Raw genomic sequence first — 27,588 nt, forward strand, 5'->3', positions numbered from 1 at the left:
AGCTGCCCCTCGCCCAAAGCAGCCTTCAGCCTAATCTGTTCTATTAACTCCTTTGTTTACATAAAGTTCGGGGCTACTGATGGGATGTTCTCTCAGTTCTGTTACATATACCAGCAAGGAGCTTATGCATTACTTTTACTTAGACAAAAGAGGTGACAGAGGCAAATACAGAAAAAAAGTAATTCCAAGAGACTGGAAATATAAATGACATTTTCTGTCTTAATTAGAAATGATTATGAAATTCTTTATAAACAATTACAGCAAGACTTTGTGTTAATTTTATGTAACACGCTTTAAATATAATTTTCCTCCTCATATATATATATTATACAAAAAGACTATAATATACATACAGAGATTTGGGAATGCATATGAACAACTTACATGACACGATGTCAGTTTTATTCCTGCTTTGCTGAACTGGGGTCAGACTGATAAATGCAATGTATGTGCTCATCTTTAAGCGTATGACCAGTTTCACTGGTTATTATTTATAGGTAACCTTTCAAAGTAATGATTGTATACTGCATGTCAAAAGAACAGAATTTTATATTGCTGTTGAAAAGAGTATTTTCTTCCCTTTATGCAAATATTAGATTGAGACTGCCTCAGTCAGGAGAGATAATCCACTTAGAAATATCATTATTATTAAAGCACATCCAATCAATATGCAAATGTGAAAAACAGTAATTAAGCTTTTTATTTTTTACAATTGTGAAATGGTAAAAACAAAGATACAATGTGTATCAAAGTGATTTAACATTTTATAACCCATTTTCTACTTGACATACATTACTGCGTGATTCATACACATTTTCAGAATCAAAGTCCATGATCTGGCAAACTAAATCTGTTAATAAAATGAAAAGGTGACCTTGCTTAATTTAATAAGTCTGCGTAGAAATACTCTTTCAACATGTTAAAGAATTACAAAAAGGTTATCATAGCTCGCTTTCATGGGAAAGTACTCTACCTTTTCCAGCTCATTTCTCAGGCTTTTACTGTAATTCATTAGATTACGTAAAAACAATGTAGATCATTATATATTAATAAAGGCTTTCCTTTCCTAATAAAATGTCTGTCATTTACATTCAGGCATGTATCATATAAAATGCTTCTCTTTCTGAAGTAAAGCCTTTCATATTCAAGTCACGGGAGGTTGGTAGCTCTAGGAATTATTTTTCTTCGCAAAGGATTTTCAGGATTAATTCAGTTTCTAGACTGAATCCTCCAGAACTCCGGTCCTACATTTATTTTTAAAATAGGTACAACACAGTAGCAGCAACGCCAGTTGCTATCAGCACGCCTCTCTGCAAACTGAAGAGGTCTCTCTCTTCAGCAAAAGGATGGTGTATAATACTATACTCAATTAAGTCAGCTTGTTTTTCTTTACACCAATTAATGCTGACTGTGATGAAATAGTTTATACAATACAAATACATTTCCAGTGAAATCTTAATATGGTCCCAGTCACTTAATGAGAACGATCAGACAATGAAATCTATTTTAGTTATGCTAGCTCCAAAATAAAAATGTGCGCCTCTTCAAAATGCTCAGTAAGAGATGTTTCCTTTTCATCATGAATCCTAGTTTGTTGCCAGCACTTGGCATCATGTTTTATTACTTGGGAAGGGCTGAAAGAAGAACACATTCTTCTTGTGCAGGAGGAAACACCAACTGCAGCCGCTGTACTTGCTACGTAGCAAAGGTTTGCTCCTTGGGAGATCAGCTATACAAGCAGCTTCTCCAGAAAGGACAGTGAGGCAGCCTTCACTGCTAAACTTGCTTCTCTCAATTTTCTGCACACACATAAAAAATATGCCAAAATCTCTCTCGGATTACCAGGGCAGTTTTTCACTACTTTACATAGACAGACTCAAATTGTGCCCTCCTGATCACAAAGAGCATTCTTTGCCTAGTTTGAACATCTTTACCCCCTTGCTTTCAGCATAGCAAGGTCTCCCCTCTGCAAAACCGATGCAAAGGCTAATCCAGAAATCAGCAGCGAATGAACATTTCTACTATTTGTTATCACTGCCTCAACTCCAGGAGAAATATTTCCAGGAGGGAGAACTAGAACCAGCATTTTGCAAATCATCATCCTCAGACCAGCAGGATTTTATCTATCACCTTGGACTCCAAGTGCAAGCCACTCCCATCACTCTGAGCTGCTCAGTGTGGCCAAGAAAGAACAAATAACTGTCATCTTTCGGGTGACTTCCCAATCAGCGCCCATTTCATTAAAATTTTTTCCAACTTTTTTCAAAAAACATGTTGCTTCTTTTCACAAACCCTAGTCCACACAAGACAGTAGAAGAATGAAGACCACTAGGACAATCAAAAGGGAGTATTGGTTTGACATAGGCACTTACTGAATTCACAGTTTTGCAGAAGAATCCTTATAGAACATGTTCTCCAAAACACTATAGTAAGTAGCAGAACACCTATGTTTAAGCAAACAAGTAATCCAATCCAAATCAATGGGATTATTTGTTTGCTTAATCTTAAAAACATACTTAAGTATTTCACTTGTTGAGGACCCCAGAGGTCTGTATGACAAGTACCGAAGCACAACAGCTATTAAATTACATTAAAAGTACTTAATACCTGACCAGAACTGTAACTGTGGAAATACTTGCATTTAAGTATAGTACAACATGCTTACTTTTTAATCCAGTCAGATTTATTCCCTATTTTTTCTGAACAATTTGCACCAGTGTTGTTACACCAAGAATTTTGCCAAAATACAGCCTTACAAAGCTTTCCTTTAGGAAACCACACGACTCAAATCTAATATAGATCTGAATGCTGCATATTAAGACAACATTATTTATGTAAATGCAGTAGATTTTAGCATTGCAAATAGATGATGGATCAACAGTTTTCTGCAACCAGAGATGTATTATCCAGCCAGTTACAATTGTATCTATTTAAACAGTTATACACAGTTACCTCTCAAAGTCATAGGAATAAAAATTCAAGTGTGTGCAGGTATCTCGAGTTTAACAGGTCTTCTGAAATACTGCTGGATAAATCTAAAGCAGAGTAGAGGTATCAGTGAGGATCTACACTCCTTGTCTCTGAGTATTGTATGCCACAATATTCCAGTTTCTACTGTTAGCATGAAATATGCTTCTTTTTAAATGGAGAATCATGAATAGGCCTTATGTCACCCAAGGTAACAGTCCAGAATCTGCAGATGCTTGATTTGCCTACCAGAGGATTATCACCCTACAGTGCATTTGACGAGCCTTGTAACCAGCTAAATCAATAAGCCATTCTCCATTAGCATGAATGTAAAAATTCTTCAATGACAATATCACTTCAGTGAATCCAAAAAACAGCTTCCTATATTAAAACGCAAGACCATACAATATGCAGTCAGGCTGGGATTCTTACACAAACACTCTTACGCATTTAAATACACTTGCTGTGATTCTGGTTAAAGGTACTGAATGGAAAACATTTCAGACTGTAACTATTTGTTTGACTTTTTCATGTTATTGTAAAGGAAAATAAAACCTAACAAACACTGTTCAATTACAATAGTGTTGTTATTGCCAAAACAGTCCTCCGGAAAACAGAGCACGCTGAAGATAAATCTTTCATACCTCCTGATACTATTTTTTACTTTAAGGCATTTCTTAACGATGTCTTAAAAGAGCTAAAACAGTTTCAAAGTCAGTTAAAGATGTGACAGAGAGCAGCAGACAGGTATTATGATCATTATAGACCTCAACGCCTTCAGACACCGGGCTAACAGAAAAGCTAGTAGGAAAGAATGTCATTGATTATAAAAACAGAGAGATGAAAACGTACTGATTTTTTTAGCTCTGTGATAGTTGGGCCAACTTTTTCAAATGGTTCCCTTCCATCTGCAAATCAAGATAAATTCAGCATAGACCTGCCCTAAGTGTCAAGACAATACAGTCTTAATTCTCTCGGTGTGACCATTTTGGTTGAACTTTGTCATCTCAAAAGATGTAGGAACTCGGCAGGATCAAATTTTAAAAAAATAATTGTGCAAATGCTTAAAAATGAGTATATTTCTGAGTTTCACACTTCTCGGACAATAATTAGTAGCTGAGGCTATGTGTAAATTCAATTTATAACAAGGTTAACCATTCAGTAAATTCTCAACAGCTTTAACTATTCATTTATCAAAAATGTAATGTCCCACCCAGATAAAGCAGACACTAAAAATGGATCCCTAAAGAAAGATAATATTAAAAGAGAAAAGGAAAGAGAGGAACCGAGTGACTCATAGTCACCAAGTGAAGTTTTTAGATTATCAGAACTCTATTGAATGGCTGTATTTTAAAGAGTAATGATATGATCCTGCATTCCTCATTCACTCAAATTCATGCTCCCTTCAGCATAGAAATTTGCTGGCATGAGATGGGGTGGTACTCAATCATGCGGCATACATGGTCTTTAATTTTAAAATCCAGTTAAATAGATGTTCTAACACCATTTTTTATCTGAGAACATTTCACGATAAAATAAAAGAGTGAGCATGTAACTTATTTGTCAGCTATACTGTGCAGTGGATAACCTTCCTATGTTACTCACACGAGCTTTCATTTCCCAAAGCTATATGCATTCATTATGACAGTAAAAATGAAGAGTTGCTAAAGAGATGTATGCATTTTTATTATTGTTTGAAAAAATAGATCTTTCTACAGTCCTTTGAGCTTCTGAGTGTGTGATTTGTATAAAATATTTCTCATTTTGGGGACACACCAGATGGAGTGCAGGGCACTGTGGGATATGCCATTTATCACAATGACAGTGCGTAGGTAGCACTGATCCTCTCACCACAGGGGGAAGCTAGAGCTGCAAATGTGGAGCAGCATTAAAAGCCCAACGAGTGGAGTTTGGCAACACTTGTACTACTCATTAACTTAATCATATTAATTTATTAGCCATATATATCAAAGTAATTCACTACTGAATTGTCACCAAGAACAATTTATAAACTGTTAACGCTCCCCATAGGCAGAGGAGTGTTGTGGCATCCTTAATCAGTATGTTTGCCTTTGATTAAAAATAATATTTTCTACCCAGCCAGGTAATGCCAACAATGACAAAGTCATGCATATGTTTCTCATTATAAATGGAACTTTAAAATGACATCTATAACAACTGAAAAAAAAAAAGGATAATTGTAAACAGTGAAATGAGCCACAGAAATAGGATGTAAACATACAAAAACGTTCAGTTAAGTGTGCTGAGAAAGCAAAGGGTTCCCTTAATGCTACAATCATCTGCTCCCTGCTCTCGGAGGCTCCAGGACTCCTGCCAGCAGCTGCCAGCCACAGCAGCCCTACATCAAACACCCCAAGAGGTGAAATCGGTCAATAGATGTTCTGTAAAGTGACCCTGAGTGAATGCTTATTCTTCAAATAACAGCTCTTCTTGGAAGCAGGCTTTACAATACAGAGACGTAAACCTTCAGAGCCTGGTTTTGGCAACCCCAGTCTCTGAGACAATGTTACACGCGGAGCATATTCGCTGCCTCCAGCCCCACTGCGCCCCTCCGTAAGGGAACATCCTCGCTGCTCCCGCGGCTCCGCTCTTCTGACCCTGAGCACATCTTACAGTTCCTCAGGCTGGAGAGGCTTGTGGACACTGGAGCAGCACCAGTCTCAGATGGAAATTCGGAGACAATCCATGGGGTCGATGGCACCAGGGAGTTCCTGCAGGCAGCTCTGCGCATCAGCGGAGCTGTGCTGGCTGACCGTGTGCCCACTTTGATAAACAGCAACTGGATACCAAAGACCTCGAAAGCCTCTAGTCTCATTCATTTCTCTAACAAGGATACACCAAATTAAAGTGCCTGAAGACTGCAGTAAATACTGTTTTATCCTCTCTTTTCTGTAGAAAGACTAAGTGGCTGCTGCTATCACTGCTGAATTGAAGTAACACATTAAGTTATCATACTCCTGTTGAGCTACTCTATTTATTTATTTGAGTCCCACAATGATGAGACTTGGTATAGCTATTAAAATATTAATTTCACTAAAATATTAATTACATGAAACTATTCTGTTCACAACAGCTTCTCTTAACTATTAGTAAGACAAAACTATACTGAAAAAGTATTTGTATCTGTACAAACAGGTCAGTATTTTATTACATTCTTAAAAACTCTACACAAACAGCTAATGAGACAGTGTCTATCCTAACTGTCTGTTTATGAAATAAAAAAGGATCACTTCAAGGGAGGTGAAACTAATGTAGCTGGTAATGAAAATAGCGGTTTATCTTACACATTTGGAAATGCAGGTGGTTTGCTTCTGTCACCTGGGCAGACCAATGTAAGGAAACAGCAGAGACCTGATGATAGATGCTGGCAGCAGGTTTAATCAGGAGGTATTAACACCAGGGAGGGCCTCGGACATCCTGCCTGCTTGTGGCAGCACTGGCCACAGCCTCTGCACACGGTACATTCCAACAATCAACTGGGGGTGAATCTCTAGGTCTAACCTCTGAAATTCTAAATCCTCCCACCTTGCATCCAGCAAAGGCCACCAAAATTGAGTATCCATTTGAAAATTCATCGTTTTCCTTTTCTAACACACAACTGGCCATCAGTCAGGCTTCCTCCCGTCTCCTGCACTGAGGACTCGGCAGCCCTCAGCCCTAAATCTGCAATCTATCCGCTGACCTATACTGCCCATACCCTGCCAACGTACACCGTATTAGGCCTACCAGGCTGCCCACAGCTCCCGACAGCGAATCTCAGCAATATAAAAAGGCAGAGATGTTTTGAACAGGCTTGTGTCCATCTTCCTGGCACCCGGCCTCACCAGACCTCCCAGCACACCATCAGCTTCAGCTGTGGGATTCCCAGCCCATGTGCAGTAAGAGAAATGCCCATCCTACCACTTGACAAAAAAAAAACCTGCCCCAGAAAGCAGGTTTGTGCCCTGTACCACAATCTAACAAAGTTCTAGTGGCAGGATGATTTTTTTCAGGAGCCCTCTCCAATACCTTGAAATCAAGATAGAGCAGCCCCCAAAATGGTTTTATTGAAATAATAGCAGCCATTCTACAAATTGAATAGAGAAAAATTGCAACGAGGAGTTCATATAGTGGTTTTCTAACCTTTTTTGGGGATGACCTAAATGAAGGGTGGGAGGACTGAAGTTGGCACGGACAACTATCAAAAGACCCAAGTATTCTTTCAGCTTTATTCCGTATCAACAGTTTTCTAAACTACTGGCTTAAATCATATAATGGATTGCAGCTTCTCTCCACACAGCAACTACTGCTTCAGACCCTAAAAATTCCTTGAAAATCTATTCCATAAATAAGTCCCAACTGTCTTGTTAAGATACACTGATGACAAAGACTTGTACATTAATAGGACGTAAAGCCTTTTTTTGTTAATGTCACTTCATCACACTGCATTGTTTGAAGAACCGAGCCTTTGATGACCATCCCTCTGTGACATGCAGGATTTTTCCTTTGCCCTCACAGCAGGCAAGGGCACCATGCTCATTTCCACATTTCCTACATGAACACAAGAAGAAAAACAGTTTCTCCTAAGTTAAGGTAAAATGGACAGTACTTAAATATCACCTCTTGAAGGATGCAGTTTGGGCATGGTTGTTGTGCTGTTTACACAAGCCCTTCCCAGTGGCATGCACCCCAGACACACCACTTCATCTTTCTCAATCACAGCAGTTCTAGCCACCCTGCTGCTCTAGTCTCATTGTAACACAAATGTTTCCATTCCCCAAAGGTGGAAGCTACCTACAAATATTTAAAAAGGTCAAGGCTTCACTTATAGCTCCTTCACAAATTACTTATACGTAAGAGCAGTTTCAGTCCACTTTGCCAAGAGGTAAAAAAATTACGCTCTGCACTGGGAAATGCAGTATGTCTAATTTAACTACCTGTTTATTATGTGAAAATGACCATGTAAACTGAGCTGACACAAACCAAATGGGTGATGAAAATAACAGCACATTTCAAGGAGTGGAAACACAGATGGCTCACTCAAGTCTGCAGGAAGTTACTAATCATCACTCCGTAATACCCTCTACAGACAGATCTGAGAGCTCTGCAGCCAGAACAGCAACTTCTTGAGAGCTATCCATCTAACCAACAGCACGCCTGGACGCAAACTCCTTTACTTTAACTTGACCGAAGACTATAGAGGAGGTAAAACTGAAAAATGCAATGGATGGATGAATCATGCTGCATTTGCTGATGTGGAGTCTGTTACTAAAATGAGCTTATCTGAAGAAGAATGCTAAGTTGGACACATTAGAAAATGAGGTAGCCACATAAGAAGAGTGAGTGTGATTTTATTTTTTTAGAACAATGTAGGCAGATTAACATAACTGTTTGTGTATCTGTGGTGTAGGAAGAATGGGCGAGATCAGACACAGGGATTTATCAAGGAGTAGACAAGTCCAAAAGAAATGCTTCGGGCAATTACACTGCAGTTAGAGGAAACAGGTAACCAGAGAAGTCACCAAGATGTAAAGAGTCATTCTTGCCTCCATATCAGCATCCGCTCTACTGGAAGGGATGGATCCAGCCCTACCATGCTGCAAACTCTCCTCAGTCTCTGCGCCAGCCCTAGCCCTGCTCCCCTCCCACAGCCGTCTGAAACACCACATGGGAGCAGAGAGCGCTCCAAGCAGAAAGCCTCCGCCAAGCTGGCAGGTCACTGAGCAGGGGGCAGCCAGGGGCTGGAAAGAGGTTCAGTTTTACCGACAAATTCTGTAGGCCAAAACTGTCAGAACCAGAGTAAATTGTATGCAAGTGAGACAACAAATAACCAAATTAAAACTTAGCCAGTAGACAACATGTTAATATACCTGCAATTTTTATTCCAGTCTATTATCCACCACTCAGAAGTCTGGAAGAAAAACCTCTATTCTGTGAGAAGCGTTAAAACGCATTTTGTTCTTAGTTCAGCCAAAAGGAAAGAATCCAATTGCAAAAGTGTTGAAGGCAACCAGAGCAAAGCAGTCAGTAATTAAGTGTAAATAGGTATAAATAAAGCTAGTGGAGACTTCATATCCTGAGTGCTCCATCAAGTTTACAACAGCTCAAATCCCCATTGAGTTTACAAGTGGCTCTTTTGGTACCTTTCCTTACCCAGCGATTCCCCCAACTTTTACGCTGTTCGTTCTTTATGAACAAGATAAAACAACTCAAAAACTTCAGGAGCTCTAATTCCTGAGCGACAAGACTACAGAGGCCATCAGCGTGGAGCTGCCCTGCCGCAGGGACCTGTCTCATCCAGGGCCCTCAACGACACTGCGATGCTCTGGAAATGTGCATTTTCTCCCGCCTACAAGCTGCTTGCAAAACTCCCTTTCAGCTGCTTGAGGCACATTGTCTGTGACTTTTGGCGCTTGGTCATGCAGAGGTTTTCACAGGCGGCTCCCAAGGTCAGAGAGGTGGCTACCCTGGGCTCGGCTGAAAGACAGCCCCCTGGGGCCAATCTTCTCATGCAACCCTCCGCGTGCTAAATAAAGTGGGATGTATCCCAGTCATCACTTCAGCCTCCAAACAACTTACAACAGTCTAGAAATTCAACTTAAAAAATTTTACTCAAACTCTGTGATACTCAAAATATCTGAGACACAGAATGTGCCTATGATACAATTTTACTGTGCATACTCAGCACACTGCATCCTAAAATATTTTCCAATTTAAAGCAATATGGTAGTCTGCATAATTTGATGTCCTATTTGCAAACACACACAGGGTGGAAAAGTAATATGGAACATTCTGGATTTCTGACAAGACATTATCAATGCAAGGTGCCTCTTGTGCTTTCCTGTCTATTGGTAATAACATAAACAACACCAAATCCATGAAATTCCTGAGCTGAGAACACGACAGAGCTAAGAAAAAAACCCCTCATTTATAAACTGCTCACAAGAGGAAAAACACAGTTCTTGATCCCTGCCACATATATGAACAGTACATGAAGTTGCACTAGCTCAACTGTGGTGCCTGGCTCTAGCAAAATGCTTTCATACTTTATTAACTACTTCAGTTAAGGTTACCATGACTATTGCTTAAGAATGTTCGTTCCCACTTCCACAGTGATAAAGGTTATTGGTTCACTGCGAAGTCCTCGTGACACTTGGAGTTGTAGGAGAAATTAAAGATCTCAGCTTTGTTACTCCCCTGAACACTGAGACCCGCCGAGGCACTCAGTTGAAGTGCAATAGGTTCTGCAAGCAGAGTAATCTGCAAGATCAAGACAGAAGTCACTATACTCCTATCAATCATTTTTTTAAAATTCTGCTTTTCCTGTAAGATGTTCTATGACTTTAAATTCTGCTAAACACTTCTCTAAGTTTGGTTGTTATGGAGATAAAGTATATTTAGACTGGACTTTGACAGTAATCCTAAAACTGCTAAGTCTGTTGAATATTTAAACAATTACTTTTATGAATATAGTCTGTTAATGTAGCTTTATTACCAAAATAAACTTACCTTTAGCACACAACAATTAATAAAATATTAAAACACTCATCAGGATAGCACAAGATTTAATTTAAACTCTATTAATAAATTAATGAAGTGAAATAAAATACGATACACTAAATTATGTTTAGGGGTTGCTTATAATTTCACATATTTTCATGCTAGTTTTTTCCATATTATGATACTGAATGCAGATTATTAAAGTACAATCCACTGTGGCAATGCGGACTTATCTGCTTTTCAAGTGTTTCTTCTGTAATTCTTACAAGCATTTCTCTATCTTCCCAGCATACATTAATGATGTTACAATACAATACGCATTAGCCACGCTGTTCATATCCCATGAGAACTAAAATACACATGCATTTGAAAGGAAGAAATGCATGCTACAGGGCTCTCTGAGACAATAGTTCATTTTCTCATGTTTTTTTCTTTTACTAAAATAACACATTTAATGGAATTTCCTGTAAGGAAATTACAATTAATAAAGAACTAAATTACAAATCCATTAGATTTCAGTCACTGCAGCAACAAAACCTAGTTTTCATGAACGCTCAAAAAATCCAATAACGTAACCTCTGGTAAAGCTTGAAAAAGCCCTGAAGGACAAGGCAGTTAGATCAATATTAGTTTATTTTAACTGCTGTGCAGTATGAAGAGATGAGGCTGATCATCTGATGGATTTTATTACCTGTCGGAGAGATAAGTCCTGGTGATAAGAGGCCTGGAACTCCATGGGGCAGAAGACGTGCATTTTCTTGTATAGCAACTCCTAGTGAACGCTTGGGGGGTCTTCCTGGACGTGAGCTGATGAAATAAGAGGATAAATGAAAACGCATTTTCTTTTTGTAATATTTGCTTACTACACATGGCATTGATTTGTATAAAATACATGAACCATCCATGATACACAAAAATATATTAGAAATTCTTGCCTAGGAAAAAAGAAAAAAATAAGTTGATTAAACATACAAGAACTGTATAGGTTTCAAATGAACTAACAATAAACTGCCAAACAGCACCTATAGTTAACACAGTCATGAGCTCAAAGTCACATAAATGACTGAAGCTAAGATTATTTTTTTTAAATCTGCACCACAAGACCAAAAAGAAAGCAATCCATATTTCTAGCACTATTGTACCATCACTTCACTAATTAATATCTTTTTCTTAATATTACTGTCTGTAAAATGGAGCTCAAGAAATTCACATGCATGCGTAACTCGCGTAAAGTCTTGAAAATGCAACTAGATGCACTACTCAGTTCACAAGCTGTACCTTATATGGGTTGTGGATTAACGATGCAATGACTATAGGGACACCAGAGCTATTCAGGCTGGGTACACCAGGATTTATTAGCTCAGACCCCGTGCTGGATGAATACAGCCACGCTGCTTCCAGCCACCGCTACAAACCAGCTCAGGGCTGACCAGGCATCTCAGCCTGGCTGACCAGGCTGCTTCACAGAAGGCACATCTACATGTACCTCTACTACCCACACACTAGTCAAGCTTTTCCATTATCCAGGGCTTCCATGACCTCAGAGGTGGCTAGTGGAGAGGGGTCACAGCTTGAACTGCCCCAAAGTCTATGCCACGCACCTACACCACAGAAAACTGAAAGTTGTGCTGCCTTAATATGAGAAGTTGAAACCCCGAATGCAACATAATCTTAAACCTCGCCTTCTGAATCACGGCAGGTAACTGCCTACTTCTGAAGACGCAGCAATAATTTAACACTGAGCTTTTCCAAAACTGACTACTTATCTTTACGGATTAACTGGTGTTTTTAATTATTACAGATAAGTTAAACCAAGAATGTTAGCCCAACCTGTCAAAAATCTCACCGTCCCTTGACCAGCTTACGAATTACGATTGCAGTTTTTAATCCAAAATGTTAAAGGTCCGTTAACAGATCTGTTACGTTTAACTAGTGTTTCCAACTACCACATTTATCCCTTACGTCAGTGTGTGTACATGAAATCATCCTACACAGCTGCCATCATAATACAGAGATTTACAGACCAAAAAAATCCACTTGAATCAACTCTTCCCCAAGCCAGCTAATAAAAATGCAGCCTCCTCATGTTTGAAAAGTATTGCTGCTTCTCTTCGGTCAAAACAAATTTTACTCTGTTGAATAATAGAGCTTTTGACAAAATATAGCGAAACATTGTATAAAATAACTAAGCTGCAACGATGAATGAGGTTTGAATAGAAAGCATTTCCAAAATGACTTCTAGTTCACAAAGAAATTTAAGTTAAACTCCATTCTATCAACTTGCAGTGGCAAAGCCTTCCATCACTGTAAGACAAACTCTGCGTTTAAATGAAGACAACTTCCAGCAACACTACACAGAGGTACCATTAACCTGTTCATTTTTCACAGTGTGCTTGTGTTATTTTGTTTTACTGTACATCAAAGTAGCACAAAATCATTTTTTGGGTTTATTATTTTATCTCTATGAAACTATTCCCCCCTCTTTTTAGCTTCGGGTTTGTCCATTTTGTATTTCATTTTATTCAGTACTTCTTCCATTTTTCTTTTTTATGCTTTAAGTTGTTTATCATACTATGATGGCTATGTAGTAAAGCCTACTACAAAAGCCCAGACTCACTAGGCTGTAATAAAGAAAACCTAAAATAAGAGTATTTGAGTTTCACAGGAAGTTAGATGCACGCATGCATTCTCTATTAAAATCACCAGCTGCAATCATCCACCGCACAAGAATATTGTCTAACAGACAGTATTAGGCTGCTATGTGGGGGTTTTAAACAAAAAGGAATTGTTGCTCTTTTGATTTACAGAAGTCTGTGCTTATACACATGCATGTGTAAGTGCTTAGTTGGCACTCACTGTCTCAAAAAAAAAAAATATTAAAAAACGGCTAAAATTAGCAGCTTCCTCCAGCAGAAGAGCTCAATCAACAAAACTACAAAACATTCTCTTCTCAAGCTCAAATACTAACAAATCTTTTGCATAAAACTCCATATGTTGATAGTAATCTAAGAAAAATATTTTTTAAATTAAAGTGTTTTAAAAGATTTTATGAAAGAGACATTTTATTTATGATTTGGGTTTTCAGAGGGAGAGGAGGGAAGACAATGGAGTTTCGCTCCTGGTTATGCAGTTTTTGCACAGACAGCAGTTTAGTTTGATGACTCTGTGGACTCTGAGTAGACAACTCCTAGCCCACAGGTTTACCAGATCAGACCTTGAGGTGTTTCCCAGCATATACTACAAGCAGAAGTGAAACTCTCCAATCTGTGGTTATGCACTGACAGAATGCCCAGGATTAAAAAAAAAAAAAAAGTTTTAGGAGGTGATGAAAGAGAAGTTCACACCAAAACTTACTCAGCTCCCTTTCCGAGTCTCACTGACTGCATTTATAACTTGCCTACTTACACAAGTAAGGCAAGCACCGTTGGGAAAACACAGCACTGTTTTCTCTGGGTTTTGGTGTCTTTGGGACTGTGGTCCTTTTGTGGAAGGGGTTTGATAGACTGAAGAAAAAAAGAAAGCATACTTCTAACCCACTCACAGCCTTTTAGTGAATATTACTATAAAGCAGTAACTGCGAGGGGCCAGATTCTGGTGTTATACAGCCATAGCCATAATAATTTGAACGGAATTGTTCCCAGCTGAACCTGTTCAAATAAAATCGAAGTCCTTTGTCTCTAATTTAATGTTAGCTTTTAAATGAAAAACTCAAGGCTGGATGCTATACTTACAGCTGACTGACTGTCATTCATACAACACCTGCAAAAGAACACTTTGGGTCTTTAACACCGTGTTCTGTAGTTTACCTATGAACACCGTTAATGCTGTACGTCTGGTTCTGAACCAGGGAACTGAAGCGAAGAGCCACCCAGCACTCTGATATGCTACTGCAGAGTCTGCAGCAGATACATCGCACTTCCAGCTAGATTGCCTGGAGATGACCAGAGACCATGTCACCTACGGTGAACCAAGATCTTTTGCTTGGGAGGACAGCAGAACTCACAGAAAGCACCTCGGCAGCATACCTGAATCCAAACGCTTCCAGTCCCGTTTTGGCCAGAAAGAAATTTTCTGGCTTTTTTGTTTAAACATGAAGCCAGAAATTTCATGGAGACAGGACACAAATATTTGCTTTAAATCTTATTTTTTAATAAGATATACACAAAGGAAGCAAAGACATTAGTAGATTCAAAAATTTTATGTGATGTTGTGAACATGCTGCTGTCAGGGCTAGGGCTGGCATCACCAAGCAATGAAGTCTCACTGGTCTGTCTCAACACTCCCAGTACCTAGTATGCTTCCTATCGTCTCATGAAGTCTAGAATTTCAACAAATTTCACGTTTACTATTTAAAACGTATCTAACCCTCACAATTCAGAGAAAATTGCTAATACGTGCCTTGAACAGAAATCATAAGGCAAGCAGAATTATCATTTGGGGAGAGTAAGACATCATTTGTGATTATGTAAGTATTAGCATAAGTGCTAAAAGCATTAGCATATAAATATTAACTTTATTGAATATTATTTCTCCTAATCTTTTGTCACCCTGCTCTTTTATTGCATTTTCTTCTACACCTTTTCCTTTATCTCATTCAAGAAAGTTATATATTTAATAAGTGTAGAAAAATCTTTTCCTCATTGATAACAAAGGAAGCATAAACAGGAATGATCAGCTTCAAACAATTTTAAATGTGTTTCTCTGAGAGTCTAAAATCTATACATAAATTTTATATTTGTCATTAACAGGCCTTTGTGAATGGAAAATGACTCAATTCTAAATTAGATGTTACTTTAGTTAGAAACTGCTAGTTTATAGATTATATTTTAAAAACATTTTAAAGTACAAGAGTTATGGTCACAAGTGAAAACCATGGAGACTAAAAGAGAAGCACGACACCATTTCTCATTAATAAATTTAGTAATCGTATTCATTTTACTAAATAAATGCAAATCAATTGACCAGCTCAAAGTCTATACTGATGAAAATTCTATCAGGATCTCTCAAAACCAAAACCGAAACCAAAACCAAATAGCCCTCGGGTCATCAGCAACTTGAAAGTGAACATGACTGGAGGTTTTGGTTTTTTACCTGTGTTTACACTGTGGTTTTATAGTCATTCTTGTCATCCTCTCCACTCCACCCCCGCAAAATCACTAAGAAAAAAATGAGCTAATCTGAATGTTGTTCATTTTTGTGTTTTGTTTGGAATTAAATTTGCCACAGATTAAATTACATTTTAAGCAGTATATTTCGCAGTTAAAATCTATCTAGTAGTATGTTGAGAAATCGTTCATTAATGTCTGTTTTTCCTTTATTTTCCACTCCTGTTGAGAGCTAATTTTATTATTTTTCCTCTCAAAGTTTTATATGTTCCCTAGGCATCCCAAGGATTTTTCACTTGAATCAAAACATAGTACAAGGCTATTTTTGTGATTTTGTTAAAATTACTGATCACCTCCATCTTTTATAACTCTATCCTACACTCATTATATACAGCTATATTTCATAAAATCCACAAATTCATCAACACTTTGTAAAATGTAATTAATCAGTGGAAACATACAGCACATCACTGTTGATGTATGATAGCGCTCTACTCCTGTGCTTTTAAATATAGGAGATTTACTAGAATCAGAAGTGAATTTGCATATTAATCAAGACAAATAAACATGTGGTGATTTAACTAGGAAACTGTTATTTGGATGACAATTTAATCAGCACAGGTTGAAAGGTCCATCACGGCAGCATCCTGTTTCTGCTAAAATATTGATTGCGTTACTGATTTCAGTAATGCTTTATTTTACAGGGCACAAATAACCATGTAATTACTCTTTAATTGAATGGTAATTGCTTGCTGGCAATTATTTGTTAAGCTTTGGAGTTTAATTACTAGGTTATTTGTGTTTTGTGAAATAAAATGTTATGTATTAGTAGCCCAAAATATTTTCTGTATGAATGGTCTGTCAAAACTAGAAAAGTAAGTTATGATGGTATGAGTTTGACAAATAACACTATAACGCTAAAACTATTATTAAAAGGATCAGATGAATCTTTGAATGCTTTCCCTTTACAAAATTAACATTAGATCTAACATTTGTAAAATAAATGGAGAAATACTGTACCACAGAAGCATGATTTCCTCTGGGGTCTAGTCCACCATTTAGCATAATTTATCCTGATGTTTTGCTTTTCATTCTCTGGGCTTCTTTAGAGGAACTGAAATAGTATCCTATCCCCTTGAGAGCAAAGAATAAACCAAGTAGAAATCTATTTCAACAGTACTTCATATTTCTGCAACTGAAGTGGATTACCACCAGCATATTCTCTTAGCAGCCTATAAACGTTGTAGACTTGGCAGTTAGCTAGATAACAAGGGAAAGCATTAAGTCTTGCAGTGTCAATGAGATATGACACATTCTGTGATATATTTATTCCAAGTTGTGATAGATGAGGTACCCGATACTTTGATCGTTAAGATTTGAATTTTACTTCTACACTTTTCATTTTTGTCATCAACTATTTACGAATTGGCAGTAGACAGTCTAGCAAGGACTGCTGATTTTGTTGTTTCAAAAGATATCCAGTTAATAAATTAATTATTGATTCCATGAGGCTTGAGCTATTTGGTATAAAAATATGCTAGACTTGTGATTTAGGAAGCTCTCACGTGTATCTCAGTTTTCTTCAACAGCAACTTATTTTATTAGGCTTAAAGGAGAAATATAGAAGTACTATATGACTTGCTGTGTAAACTGCTCTGATAATAGTGGCAGTAACTGGTGCAAGTACTCAGAAGTTTAAAAAAAAAAAAAAATCCATGAAACCCCCACAATCTTAGTTGCTTTCCTGAAACTGGAACAGGAACCACAAATTAAAATTTTGCTCTCCTCAAAGATCATGAAATACCTCCTGGAGATTGTGAAAGGTACTCTTTGAAGCCTTTACCAATAAACATAACATCTTGATAACTTGAGTTAAAATTATTTCCTTTTATTACCCTAAGATTTTTAGTTGTAGCATGGATTTAAAATAATCTCCTCGCTTTGGCATTTATTACATTTCAAAGATGCCAATGGTAGTTAAACTCTACTTGACCCTTCAGTGTTTAAGAAGAGAAGCAAACTCTGACCTCACAGCAACCTGATTCTGTCTCCTCTCAGCGCTGGCAAACTGATCACTTGTCTAACCATTGCAGGACATTGGATCCCCAGCCACATCAAAGGCAACAGAAAAAAGCCATCCATGCAAAATGGGCAATTAACATTAATCATACATGAAGTTGGTTGAGCTGATAACTAGAACCTGGTCCCTATGGCAACTCTCATAAAAGAGTGCCCACACTGGCACGAGGAGAACCACGGCTCATCTTCCGCGGGCTCACTGCACTCCCTTCTCACTTCAGCAGACAGAAGGAGATTGTGGAGAAAAGCTCTGACACTCCAAAACAAAATCTTCCCACTCAATTCTCCAGGGTTTTTCAGTGAGGAAGGTCCTCAACATCAGCCTCAGTGAAAAGGTCAGCGGAAGTTTGTTCCTAAAGCATCACAAATCTGAAATTTTTTTCTGTCATTACAAATTGGTGTTACTGTTAGAAAAAAAGACTCCTTAATACAACTGAATTGTTCAGAGCCGGGACTACAGTGGAATATTACATCTTTATTAACTTTACCATTAAGAATGGAAAGCAGCACATTATCATTGTGTTCTTCCTAAAAATCACGGATTAGTAAAAGTCCAATACAGATCTGAATAACAGCACATATACTTCCCTTATCAAGAACCAGATCGGTTAGTTCAGAAACGTCCCCATCAACACCAGCTGTGTACGCAGCAGTGACAGCAAGCGAACAATTGCACCAGCTGACCCTCATCTACACGGCCACTTTTAACACACAGTCTTCGGGTATCCCAGCTCATAGCCCACAGATGGTTTCTCATGCACAGACATCTAAATTGGGTCCAACTCCAAAGTCCAGGCTGGTAAAATGGGTTGCCTCGGGGCAGATCTGCTGCAAAGTAGTCCCAAGTACTCCTGACCTGGAGGAATCTCTTTCTTCCAGGCCAGGAGCACTTTAGCACCTATGAACTCCACTCCATTCAGCTTCTACCAGTGCGGTCAACAGTGACATGGAGGAGTTGGAAGCATGATTCACCAAGCCTGTCACCAAGGTCCACATACAGTTACTCTCCTGAAATTGCTGCAGTGAGTTTTGGTCCTTAGGGGATGAAGGCCTCTCAGCCACACAGCTACCCACCCAGTACCTAATCTTTTCCTTGATTTTCATACCAATCCTGTTCCCATCCCACCCAGTCCACTTCTTCCAATCCCTCTCTCCCGCATTTGACCATTGTCCAATTTTCTGAATATTTCTGAGTTTCTGCTCTTAACCCATCCATCACATCACTTCTGCCTTTCAGATCCTAGCTACCTTTAAGTGCTTCCCTCCCATCCTCCACCTCCTGCCAAATTCCCAGTTATCTTCTGGTCCTGGTCTCGTCTCTACATTTTTTTGGGAGCTCCCCACCCCACTGAGAGCAGCTCCAGTGCTAACTCCTACTATGACTTTTCATACTCCTACTATGACTTTTTATACCTCCTAATAAGGAGAGGAGGGGATGCCTGAGCAATGCCTGAGCACGTGGGCTGAGACGGCCACCTGCCAAATGCTTTCTGCCTCCTCCTTCACCTCCATTCCCTGGGGATGGTGTGGGGTGGCTGACAGGATGAGGAAAGGTGGTCTCTGAGTAACCTTGCCTGCTCCTGTCCCAGGGGCTGGCAGGACAGGCAGGTGGTGGAGTAGAGGACATTCAGCACAGCACCAGCGGCGCCTAAAATCCTCCCCAAGTCTTAACCTTCTGGACTTACTGCCATAATCTTTCTTACAGACCTTCAGCAACAGCCCAAGTTTCGTCACTCATACAGATGCCTGAGAATACAACACAGCAGAAATAAACTAAACCACCACACATCCAGCTGGATACTGGGGTTTTTTTGCTAAGTAGACCAATTCCAGTTATCCCAATGCTTTATAGCACTGCATATGACAGAAGCCATCAGTCAGACTCTTCAGAGTATGACGCAACAGCAAAATTCAAGAGCAGCAGCACTACTGTTTGGGGTGTCAGTACTGCTGGCTTCACTCGCAGAATCATAAAGCTGAAATAGGCCTCAAAAGGTCACCTGCTCCCTCCACCTCTGCCCCAAGGCAGGATCAAGTACTCTCAAATAATTCCTGATAAATGTTAGTCTAGCCTGCCTCTGAAAACACTCGGTGCTGGAGATTTCCCAACATCCCTAGGCAAATCCACACCAACGTTTAGGCTAGCCTTCCTGTTAGGAAAGGCTTGTGGGGGAAAGGGGGCTGACATCTAACCTAGTTCTCCTCTGTTTAATTTAAGCAAGGTACTTTTTGCCATCTACTCAGCAGACATGGAAAATAACTTATATTTTCCTGCTTTACAGACACTGTATTTTTTGAGAACTCGTCGTATTTTGCCTTTGTGAGGTTTCATACGTACAGATGGAATCTGTAGACTTAGTGTTTACATCCATGATCTTCAGACTCCCTGAACATGTGCTACAAATAGCAAAGGTACATACCTCATCCCCGGATTACATGTAGAAATAATGTAACTTGACCCTCTTTAGTTTTTTCTTACACCGCACCTGTCCTTCTCGAACTGAATCCTATTTAAGACAAGTTCTCCATTTTGTCAACATCATTTTGCATCCTAATGCCATTCCCCAGTGTGCATGAAACCCCTACCACCTTGGCACTGTCTTGAAGTTTAATAAGCATTTTATTCTTTTTTTTCATCAGCCAAGCAATTACTGAAGTCCCTGAACCAAACTGAAAGCAGCCCCCACACTCAGGACATGCTTCCAGTTTGAACAGTAACCATCGTCTCTGTGTCGTTTTCCAGTATGTTTGTTTCTAAACTTGCATTTTCCTGTGGACTATATTTTTCTAGTTTGCTTAAAAGGAAGTCACATGACACTTTTAAAACAGAGACTGCTCTTCCCAAAATTTCTACATATGTAACGTTCTACAAATTGCACAGGACTTACAGACAACCTTGCCAGTAGTATTACTCCTGGCAGACATATATATGGTGTGAGGGCAAGACACCAAACAGCAGCAAGCTGGCTCCCCTGGATAACAAGCAAGGGAGTCAGGTAAGCCAAGTCCCTTTACCCTGCGTGTTCCTCAGGGGGCCACCTGAAGATCTTCTGGGGAGCAGAGAAACCCTCTATTCTATCACTCTCTAAATTACACCTGTATATTTATTTTCTAGATGCCAGCTCTCCTTGTAGCTCCTGGGAGCACTGGCTCCCCTGACTAGCCAGAGAAAGCTACCTGCCCAGGGAGAGGAGATGCAATGCACTGTGCTTTATTCTTCCTTTCTTAGCCCACAGCAAATTCTTAGTTTCCACATTTTCCACAACTGAGTCCAAATATATCTCCTATTAGTAATACCAGTGTTGACATCTTCTTGATAAAGATTCATTGAATTTTTTCTTTGTCAAAGAAAGAAAGGTGATGGAATGGACAATTTAAGGGTTGACTACTCACCTGACAGAAAGTATAACTGTGGAGCTATTTTATACTTCATTTACTTGACCTAGTTACAGTAATTCTAACCCCAAATGTTCGCAAATCATGACCCTGAAATCATGAGAATAAATAAAATCCTAATGTTTTTAAAGTTCCATTTTGCACATTTTTATTTGGCTTTTAATTTTGTCATCTCTGAGTTTGAAAAAAAATCACAGTTCTAAGCTTTTCTTCTCTAGAAAGGGCCAGGAGAGACTGAAGAGTGTGGTGTTGTTTTTTTCCCCCAAAGTTTCACAACTGAAAGCTGAGATTCTCTAATTAGTTGATACATACGTTTAGAAGCTTCTCAGAAAAGAAAAAATGAACAAGCACTAAGAACTATGAGAAGTGCAGAAGCAGAAGTCTCCTTCTGCAGTAATTGTGATTGAGAGTTATCACTAGGAGTTATCTGTGGTCTTAGTCTAGCTACTGTATGAGACAGGGTGGGCATTTCTCTGCTTACTACATAAAGAGGTCTTCAGATACTGCAACAGAATTAAAGACTTTTATTTTAGTTAAAAAAAAAAAGTGGGTCTGATTCATTAAAACATCCTCAATAAAGCTATCTGGAAAAATAATGAAGCAGTACAGAGAAGTATAAAATTATCTAATTTATAGGTGGGTTTTTTTTTTTTTCAAAACATTATTGTCTCAATATATCTCAATGCAGTCTGCCTCACTTAAAAAAAGATCACAAATTCAGGACTACTTGCTTTTAACTGTGCAAAAAGATAATACAGAATTTAAATGAGCTTTCTATAAGTTTCTTAAACAGATATATTAAAAAGCCATGCTAGAGTACTATCTTAAAAACCTAAGATCGTAAAAGAGTCAATACCAGATAACATTCTTTGTAAAACTATTCCGTTCACAGACACGTGTCTTACAGATTTATCCCCACCAAGGTCTACAGGACTTTTTGGTTATTTACTGATTAGGTTTTTTATTTAAAACTTCAGTTTGGGTCTACAGTCAGAAAAATTACCTGAATTCCTAGTATTCAAATGTTACTATAGTCTAGTTGCCATAGAGAACAAGTGATTGGTTCTTACTTAAGAAAGTTTAACTGCTTATTTCTGAAGTCAGGCACTTCAAAATAAGTTTCAAACCAAAAAAGGATTTTTAGTACACTGAGATTTAAAACTTTAAATAGCTCTTTCTGAATTACTTGTGACTGTGCCTGCAGATACAAAAGTGCCTCAACATTCCTTATTTTTTTCCTATCAAATAACATTTGTCACAGGAAAAAGGAAGTAAATCACCAAATTTCAAAATTGTGGCGATTCACAGCTGCAGACAAGATGAAAGGCCTATCTATGTAACACACTGCACCAGCTCAGTTCAAGGGTATGTCAATAATGAAATTGAAAGCATGACTACAGCACGTGTACATATACACACACTAATTTAATATAACTACATTAAATTAGTAACTGCAGCAGCGAAGATGCAGTGGCACGGATAAAATACAGTTCATGTAGCAACTTGAGATCATACCCAGTGGGACAAAGTTCCTGCTGCTGTGTCTTTACTACTATTGTTACCCACTCTACCTAGATTAAACCTAACAGGAGGGGGCCTGTCGGTGCTGGAATCGTGCCACTAACTACATGCCCAGAACCACAAATTTAAATTACAGATTTGTTGTCAAACCAACACTCACCCAAGATGTCCAGCTAAACCAAACGTGAAAGTGCCAGCAATGTTGCCAAATATATAATGAGCCTCGCAAACCTCGGCTCAGCTACCCAGATAGTTCTACTTGGATTTTGAATTCAGTGAAAGCTGTGAACCGCTGGAAATTATAGGCAATATTATTATGTAATTTGCATTCTAGCAATTTTCCTAAAATGCTGACTATTCAGTATGTAGAAGAAAGCCACTGAAAACGTTTTTAGGATTATTCCACCTGTATGTGGAAGCTCAGCACTGATGTAAATAGATGTCAAGGCAGGCACCGGGGTCAGCATGGGAACACACACAGCTCCACTCCAAACAGACTACAGCTGATGTTGGCAAAGACATAGACAGAATAAAGATTTTACATGGGCAAGCCCTTAATGACTCGCCTTCCTCAAAGAGCCACAGAAAGTGTCAGTAATTCTCTTTCAGTAAGCCTCAAACCCAGCCTATGGACAACCGCACAGGACCACAGAGGTCTCTGTTACCTGCCGCTATTCACTGCGTGTCTGTTCAGAGCCTGATGGGCTTCCTTCCCCGACTGACAGCTCAATTTCTGGGCTGGAGGATATCGCTCAGAACCAGCCATCACTCCTTGAAGACACAGGTCCCAAAACCAGGACTGCGGGACTGAATCATGGGCTGTCTCTTGGGATAAGGAATGTGTGAGGACCACATGGTGACAATGAACCGTCTCAATCTCACCTATGAAGAAAATACTTGAATGAGAAAGTTATCTGTGTAAAATCTTCAGGATTTGTCCCAAAGACAAAAAAAGTATTGAACTGAAAATTGAATGAGAAGGGGCAGGAGGAAACTTACTTTCATTAATGTAGCTGAACATCACATATTGCAGCGTACAGTCCAGCCTAGTGCAAAGCTATGCCATTACACTGAGGAGCTATAAATCTGCTTTCATCTCAGTTAATTCAGCACCAATTTTTTTCAAGCACTATTTTATAGTTGCCACACACATACTTCTGCAAATATTTGCATGGATACTTTGCAAGCAGGGAATCACCATCTATTACAAATACTCATGATATGTCACATGCATCTGAATTATATCAGATCCTTGCAAGTTTTTCTTCTGACCTATATCTGAATTCAATGCCAATTTAGGGGAACATTATTACAAAGAAAGGTTTTTGAAATACTGCTGTTTTCCACTGAGCTGTATCTCAATAAGATTCAACTCAACGAAACTTGTAAAAAATGTGACTGTTTAAGCCTATTATTTATTGACAGAAACCTAATAACAAGCACTTGATGTATTTACAGCACCGAGTATCACATAACCCACATGAGATGATGGCTAACTCTGTAACAGTGGTATATTGTAGTGTGGTGGTACAATATTTTCATAGCAATTCACCTTCGATGCAATGGGAAACTACTGTTGCTTTAACTGTTTTTAATGTCTGCATTACAAGTTTCAGTGCGTTCACAATTTTGCAAAGAGTCTTCAAAGTTAGAAAACAGAAATTCATCTTTCAAAGAATAATAAATCAAAGAACATAGAAACAGTCCTCTATATTACCCTTTCCACCTATGTCCATGTTGAAAGGAAGAATTGTTCACGGCAATCAAAAGGAGCCCCTGTGATTAGGTGATTGTATCCAGAAGTAAACATCTGGGGGTTAACCTTCGCAACACAGAAAATACCCTTTAGTTAGCTGGTGATTGTGGAACAGTATGAAATTAAACTGTTCACAGCTTCTGGAAATACAAGCATCTAGTGAGGACTCCAAGGGGAAACTACCAAATACAGTAAGTACCTGCCCACATTTGAAGAGCAATCCCTGCTACTGTATGAACTCGTGGGGATGTTCTCAGTAACTGGCTACCCCTCCTCTTGCTCCTTGACATGTCTTCAGACGATGGTTTGGTAGATTGCTCTGTGGCATCAAGGATTGATACCAGTGCAAGTCCAGTGTCTGATCTTCCGGCTAAATCCCAGCCATGATTCTAGTTTTTAGAGACTTAAAAGGACTCCTCTCCCTGCGAGCTAAAAAAAAATGTTCCCTCCCGAGCGTATAATCCAGATTCGGGTCACACTTTCTAGATGAACTACTGCATAGCTTTGGGAGGGCCATCTAGTTTTCATTTTAAAGACCTTAAGTGATGTATTATCCACTGCATTCTTAACTTTTTTCCAGTAATCAAACCTGCAATGATTTTTTTTCTACTATTAAAAAAAATAAAATCAAATCATCAACCTTCATTGCTGGTATTGTCAAGTTTCTTTTTTGAGCCACTGAGTATTTTCTTGCCTTTTCCCCCTACTTTGAAGGGCACACTCAGAAATTTTCTCCACATGCGTGGAGTTACACACTGAACAAATAACATCTTAATATTTTTGGCAGTAAATCAGAGTATAATGCTTCTGAGGCCCTGTATGTATTGGGCTTACATGTCCAGGTTTGGGTAGCGGGGGGGCTGCAGGGGCCTCTGTGAGGAGCGATCAGGGGCTGCCCCGTGCTGGACACGGCTGGTTCCAGCCGGTTCTCTCCGGCTCCACAGCAGCCCCTCCGCAGGGCACAGCTGGGCCCGTTGGCAAAGATGGCGGCACCTCTGTGGAAATGTGATCTCCCCGTCCTTACCCTGACCCGCGTGGTGGCACACCAGGGGCTGCGCTGCTGGACACGGCAAGCTAGTCTTCAGCTAATAACCAAAGGATATAGGTTTAGTGCAAGAACATTAGAAAGCCTTAATTTTAACTATAAACATACAAGAGCAAACAAACCAACCCTGTGCTTTTTTTTTTTTTCAAAAGCTTTCTTCTAGAAAAAAGAAACTTCGTATGAAGATAAACTCTAAACAGTAAATTCTGCAGCTTGTCCAACAAATATTCACATCACTTCTCCTGGAAGTGACTTAAAACCCAAGGTACACGGTATTGCCTCTGCTTGTACCAGGGATATTCAAACATGCAACACTGAAATAAATTTAAAAAAAAAAAGGAAAAAAAAACCCTCTAAAGAGAAGAATTGTATTCACCTTTTAAAAAATTTCATGTGACTGAATTAATTTAAGGAAAGTACCTGTAGTCATTTTTTCCAGACAGAAAAGTTAGTAATATTATTATGAAGGAGTAAATGCCTCAATAATATGGAATAAAAAGGCAGCTTTTGTAAGGAGTAGCAGGGTATTTGAGAAAGGCTGTGATGGTGGTTGGTAGGTACCACGTCCGTCAGTCTCCTGACCTCGGAGATTCTGACTTTAGTAACAGGCTTAGGAACAGAGCTTAAAGCCTAACAAACAGTTCTCGAAGTTAAAACCTCTCCAAAAGAAATCAGGGATCTTGCCCTCCAAGGTGATTTTGAATCTGCCCAAACCCTGATTAAAATGATACGCTAATAAACTTAATTTGCATCTGAGGTGAAACCTTGGTCCATCTGCACCATTTATCCCAATACTGCCACATGGCTCTTGAAAAAGGTGAGAATTTTCTCGAAGCATCACATCAGGACTGTCACTACTATGAACAGCTTCATGGGCCAGCAAAGGGAGCTGAAGCTGGAGAAGAGGCAGGAGAGGAATATCTCAATACACAAGAGATTTACAATTGAATTTTTCTCTCTGTTACCTCAGTATAAAACTAGAGTAGTAATATCAATTATGTTAAGCAAGATTTACCCAGCAGTAATGCTAGAAACTTGCCGTATTTTGCGCACACATATGCACACACAGACACACAAAAACTTCACCTGATTAAAACTCTTTATAGTAGCAGATGATTGAAACGATTGTGTAAACAAACCATGCTGCACTCTGATTCTTAACTTGGCCAACCTCAGAGTTGATTGTATGAGAAGGAGTATGTTTCAACTAGAATCTGTAACTCAGCTGGCTACCAAAAACATAGATTCAATAAAGACACCGGTTTCATGATATCTAATTCCTCCCTGACCTCACACTGTTGCAGTCTGTGAGCAGCAGGTCTCATTCCCTCCCCTCATAGATTACATAATCACTCTCTTTCCCTTCCTAGTAATATTCCCTCTGCTCTATCAGTAACGTTTACCCTTTCCCTCCCAGGTGGTCTAACAGACACAGCTCTAATCCAAGTGAGAATAATTATTTTCAACTCATAGCTAGCTTCAAATACTACTTTGTTTTTTGTATCTGACTTGAAGAAGTACTTCTCTAACCAAAAGTTTGTCTGCTTTTCTATCGACAGCTCCCCAGAGAGAAAAGATACACCCACAAACCCTTCTCACCACAGTTACAACTGGTTTGCCACTGACAGAGAAACACAATATCATTCTGTAAATGCCTTTTTTTAAATCATCTAAATTCTGTCATACACAATGAGAAAAACTGGAAGCATCAAACTACAGAAAAAGCCAAAATCAGTTCAGGGCACTGAGAAGTAGCACGAGCTATTCACAAGTTCAGGGGTTTCCTCAAATAAAGTATTTCCTAGACTTGATACAATGGTTTGTCAGACAAGTCATACCTGCTGTTGGTTTTTTAAAAAGAACTCCCTTCAGACTGAAAGGTTTGTCTCTTCCAAAAATTATGTGGTACGTGCTAACTTACTAGCATCCACTTCTGCTTCCCTCAGTTTGAACAACCAACATTTAATTTGGCTTCGAGAAGACAGAGAAAACGTAAGATGTTGTCCTGGTTTCAGCTGGGATAGAGTTTATTTCCTTCCTAGCAGCTGGTACAGTGCTGTGTTTTGGATTTAGGATGAGAACAATGTTGATAACACACCGATGTTTTAGTTGTTGCTGAGCAGTGCTTACACTAGTCAAGGACTTTTCAGCTTCCCATGCTCTACCGACTGAGAAGGCTGGAGGTGCACAAGAAGCTGGGAGGGGACACAGCCAGGACA

At 39.0% G+C, this 27,588-nt stretch overlaps 1 protein-coding gene across 1 annotated transcript in view; it reads right to left on the reverse strand.

Annotated features, from left to right (window-relative positions):
- DACH2 (dachshund family transcription factor 2) overlaps positions 1-27,588 on the reverse strand; it is a 170,231-nt gene that overhangs the window by 140,902 nt on the left and 1,741 nt on the right. Inside the window, exons 3-4 of the mRNA XM_009326650.1 lie at positions 25,159-25,409; positions 11,159-11,274 (exon numbers count right to left, since the gene is read on the reverse strand). Of these exons, the coding sequence (XP_009324925.1) occupies positions 11,159-11,274; positions 25,159-25,409 (367 nt within the window). The remainder of the gene's footprint in view (positions 1-11,158; positions 11,275-25,158; positions 25,410-27,588) is intronic.

The sequence above is a fragment of the Pygoscelis adeliae genome, unplaced genomic scaffold (assembly GCF_000699105.1).
Source record: "Pygoscelis adeliae isolate BGI_AS28 unplaced genomic scaffold, ASM69910v1 Scaffold216, whole genome shotgun sequence".
Taxonomy (NCBI): Eukaryota; Metazoa; Chordata; class Aves; order Sphenisciformes; family Spheniscidae; genus Pygoscelis; species Pygoscelis adeliae.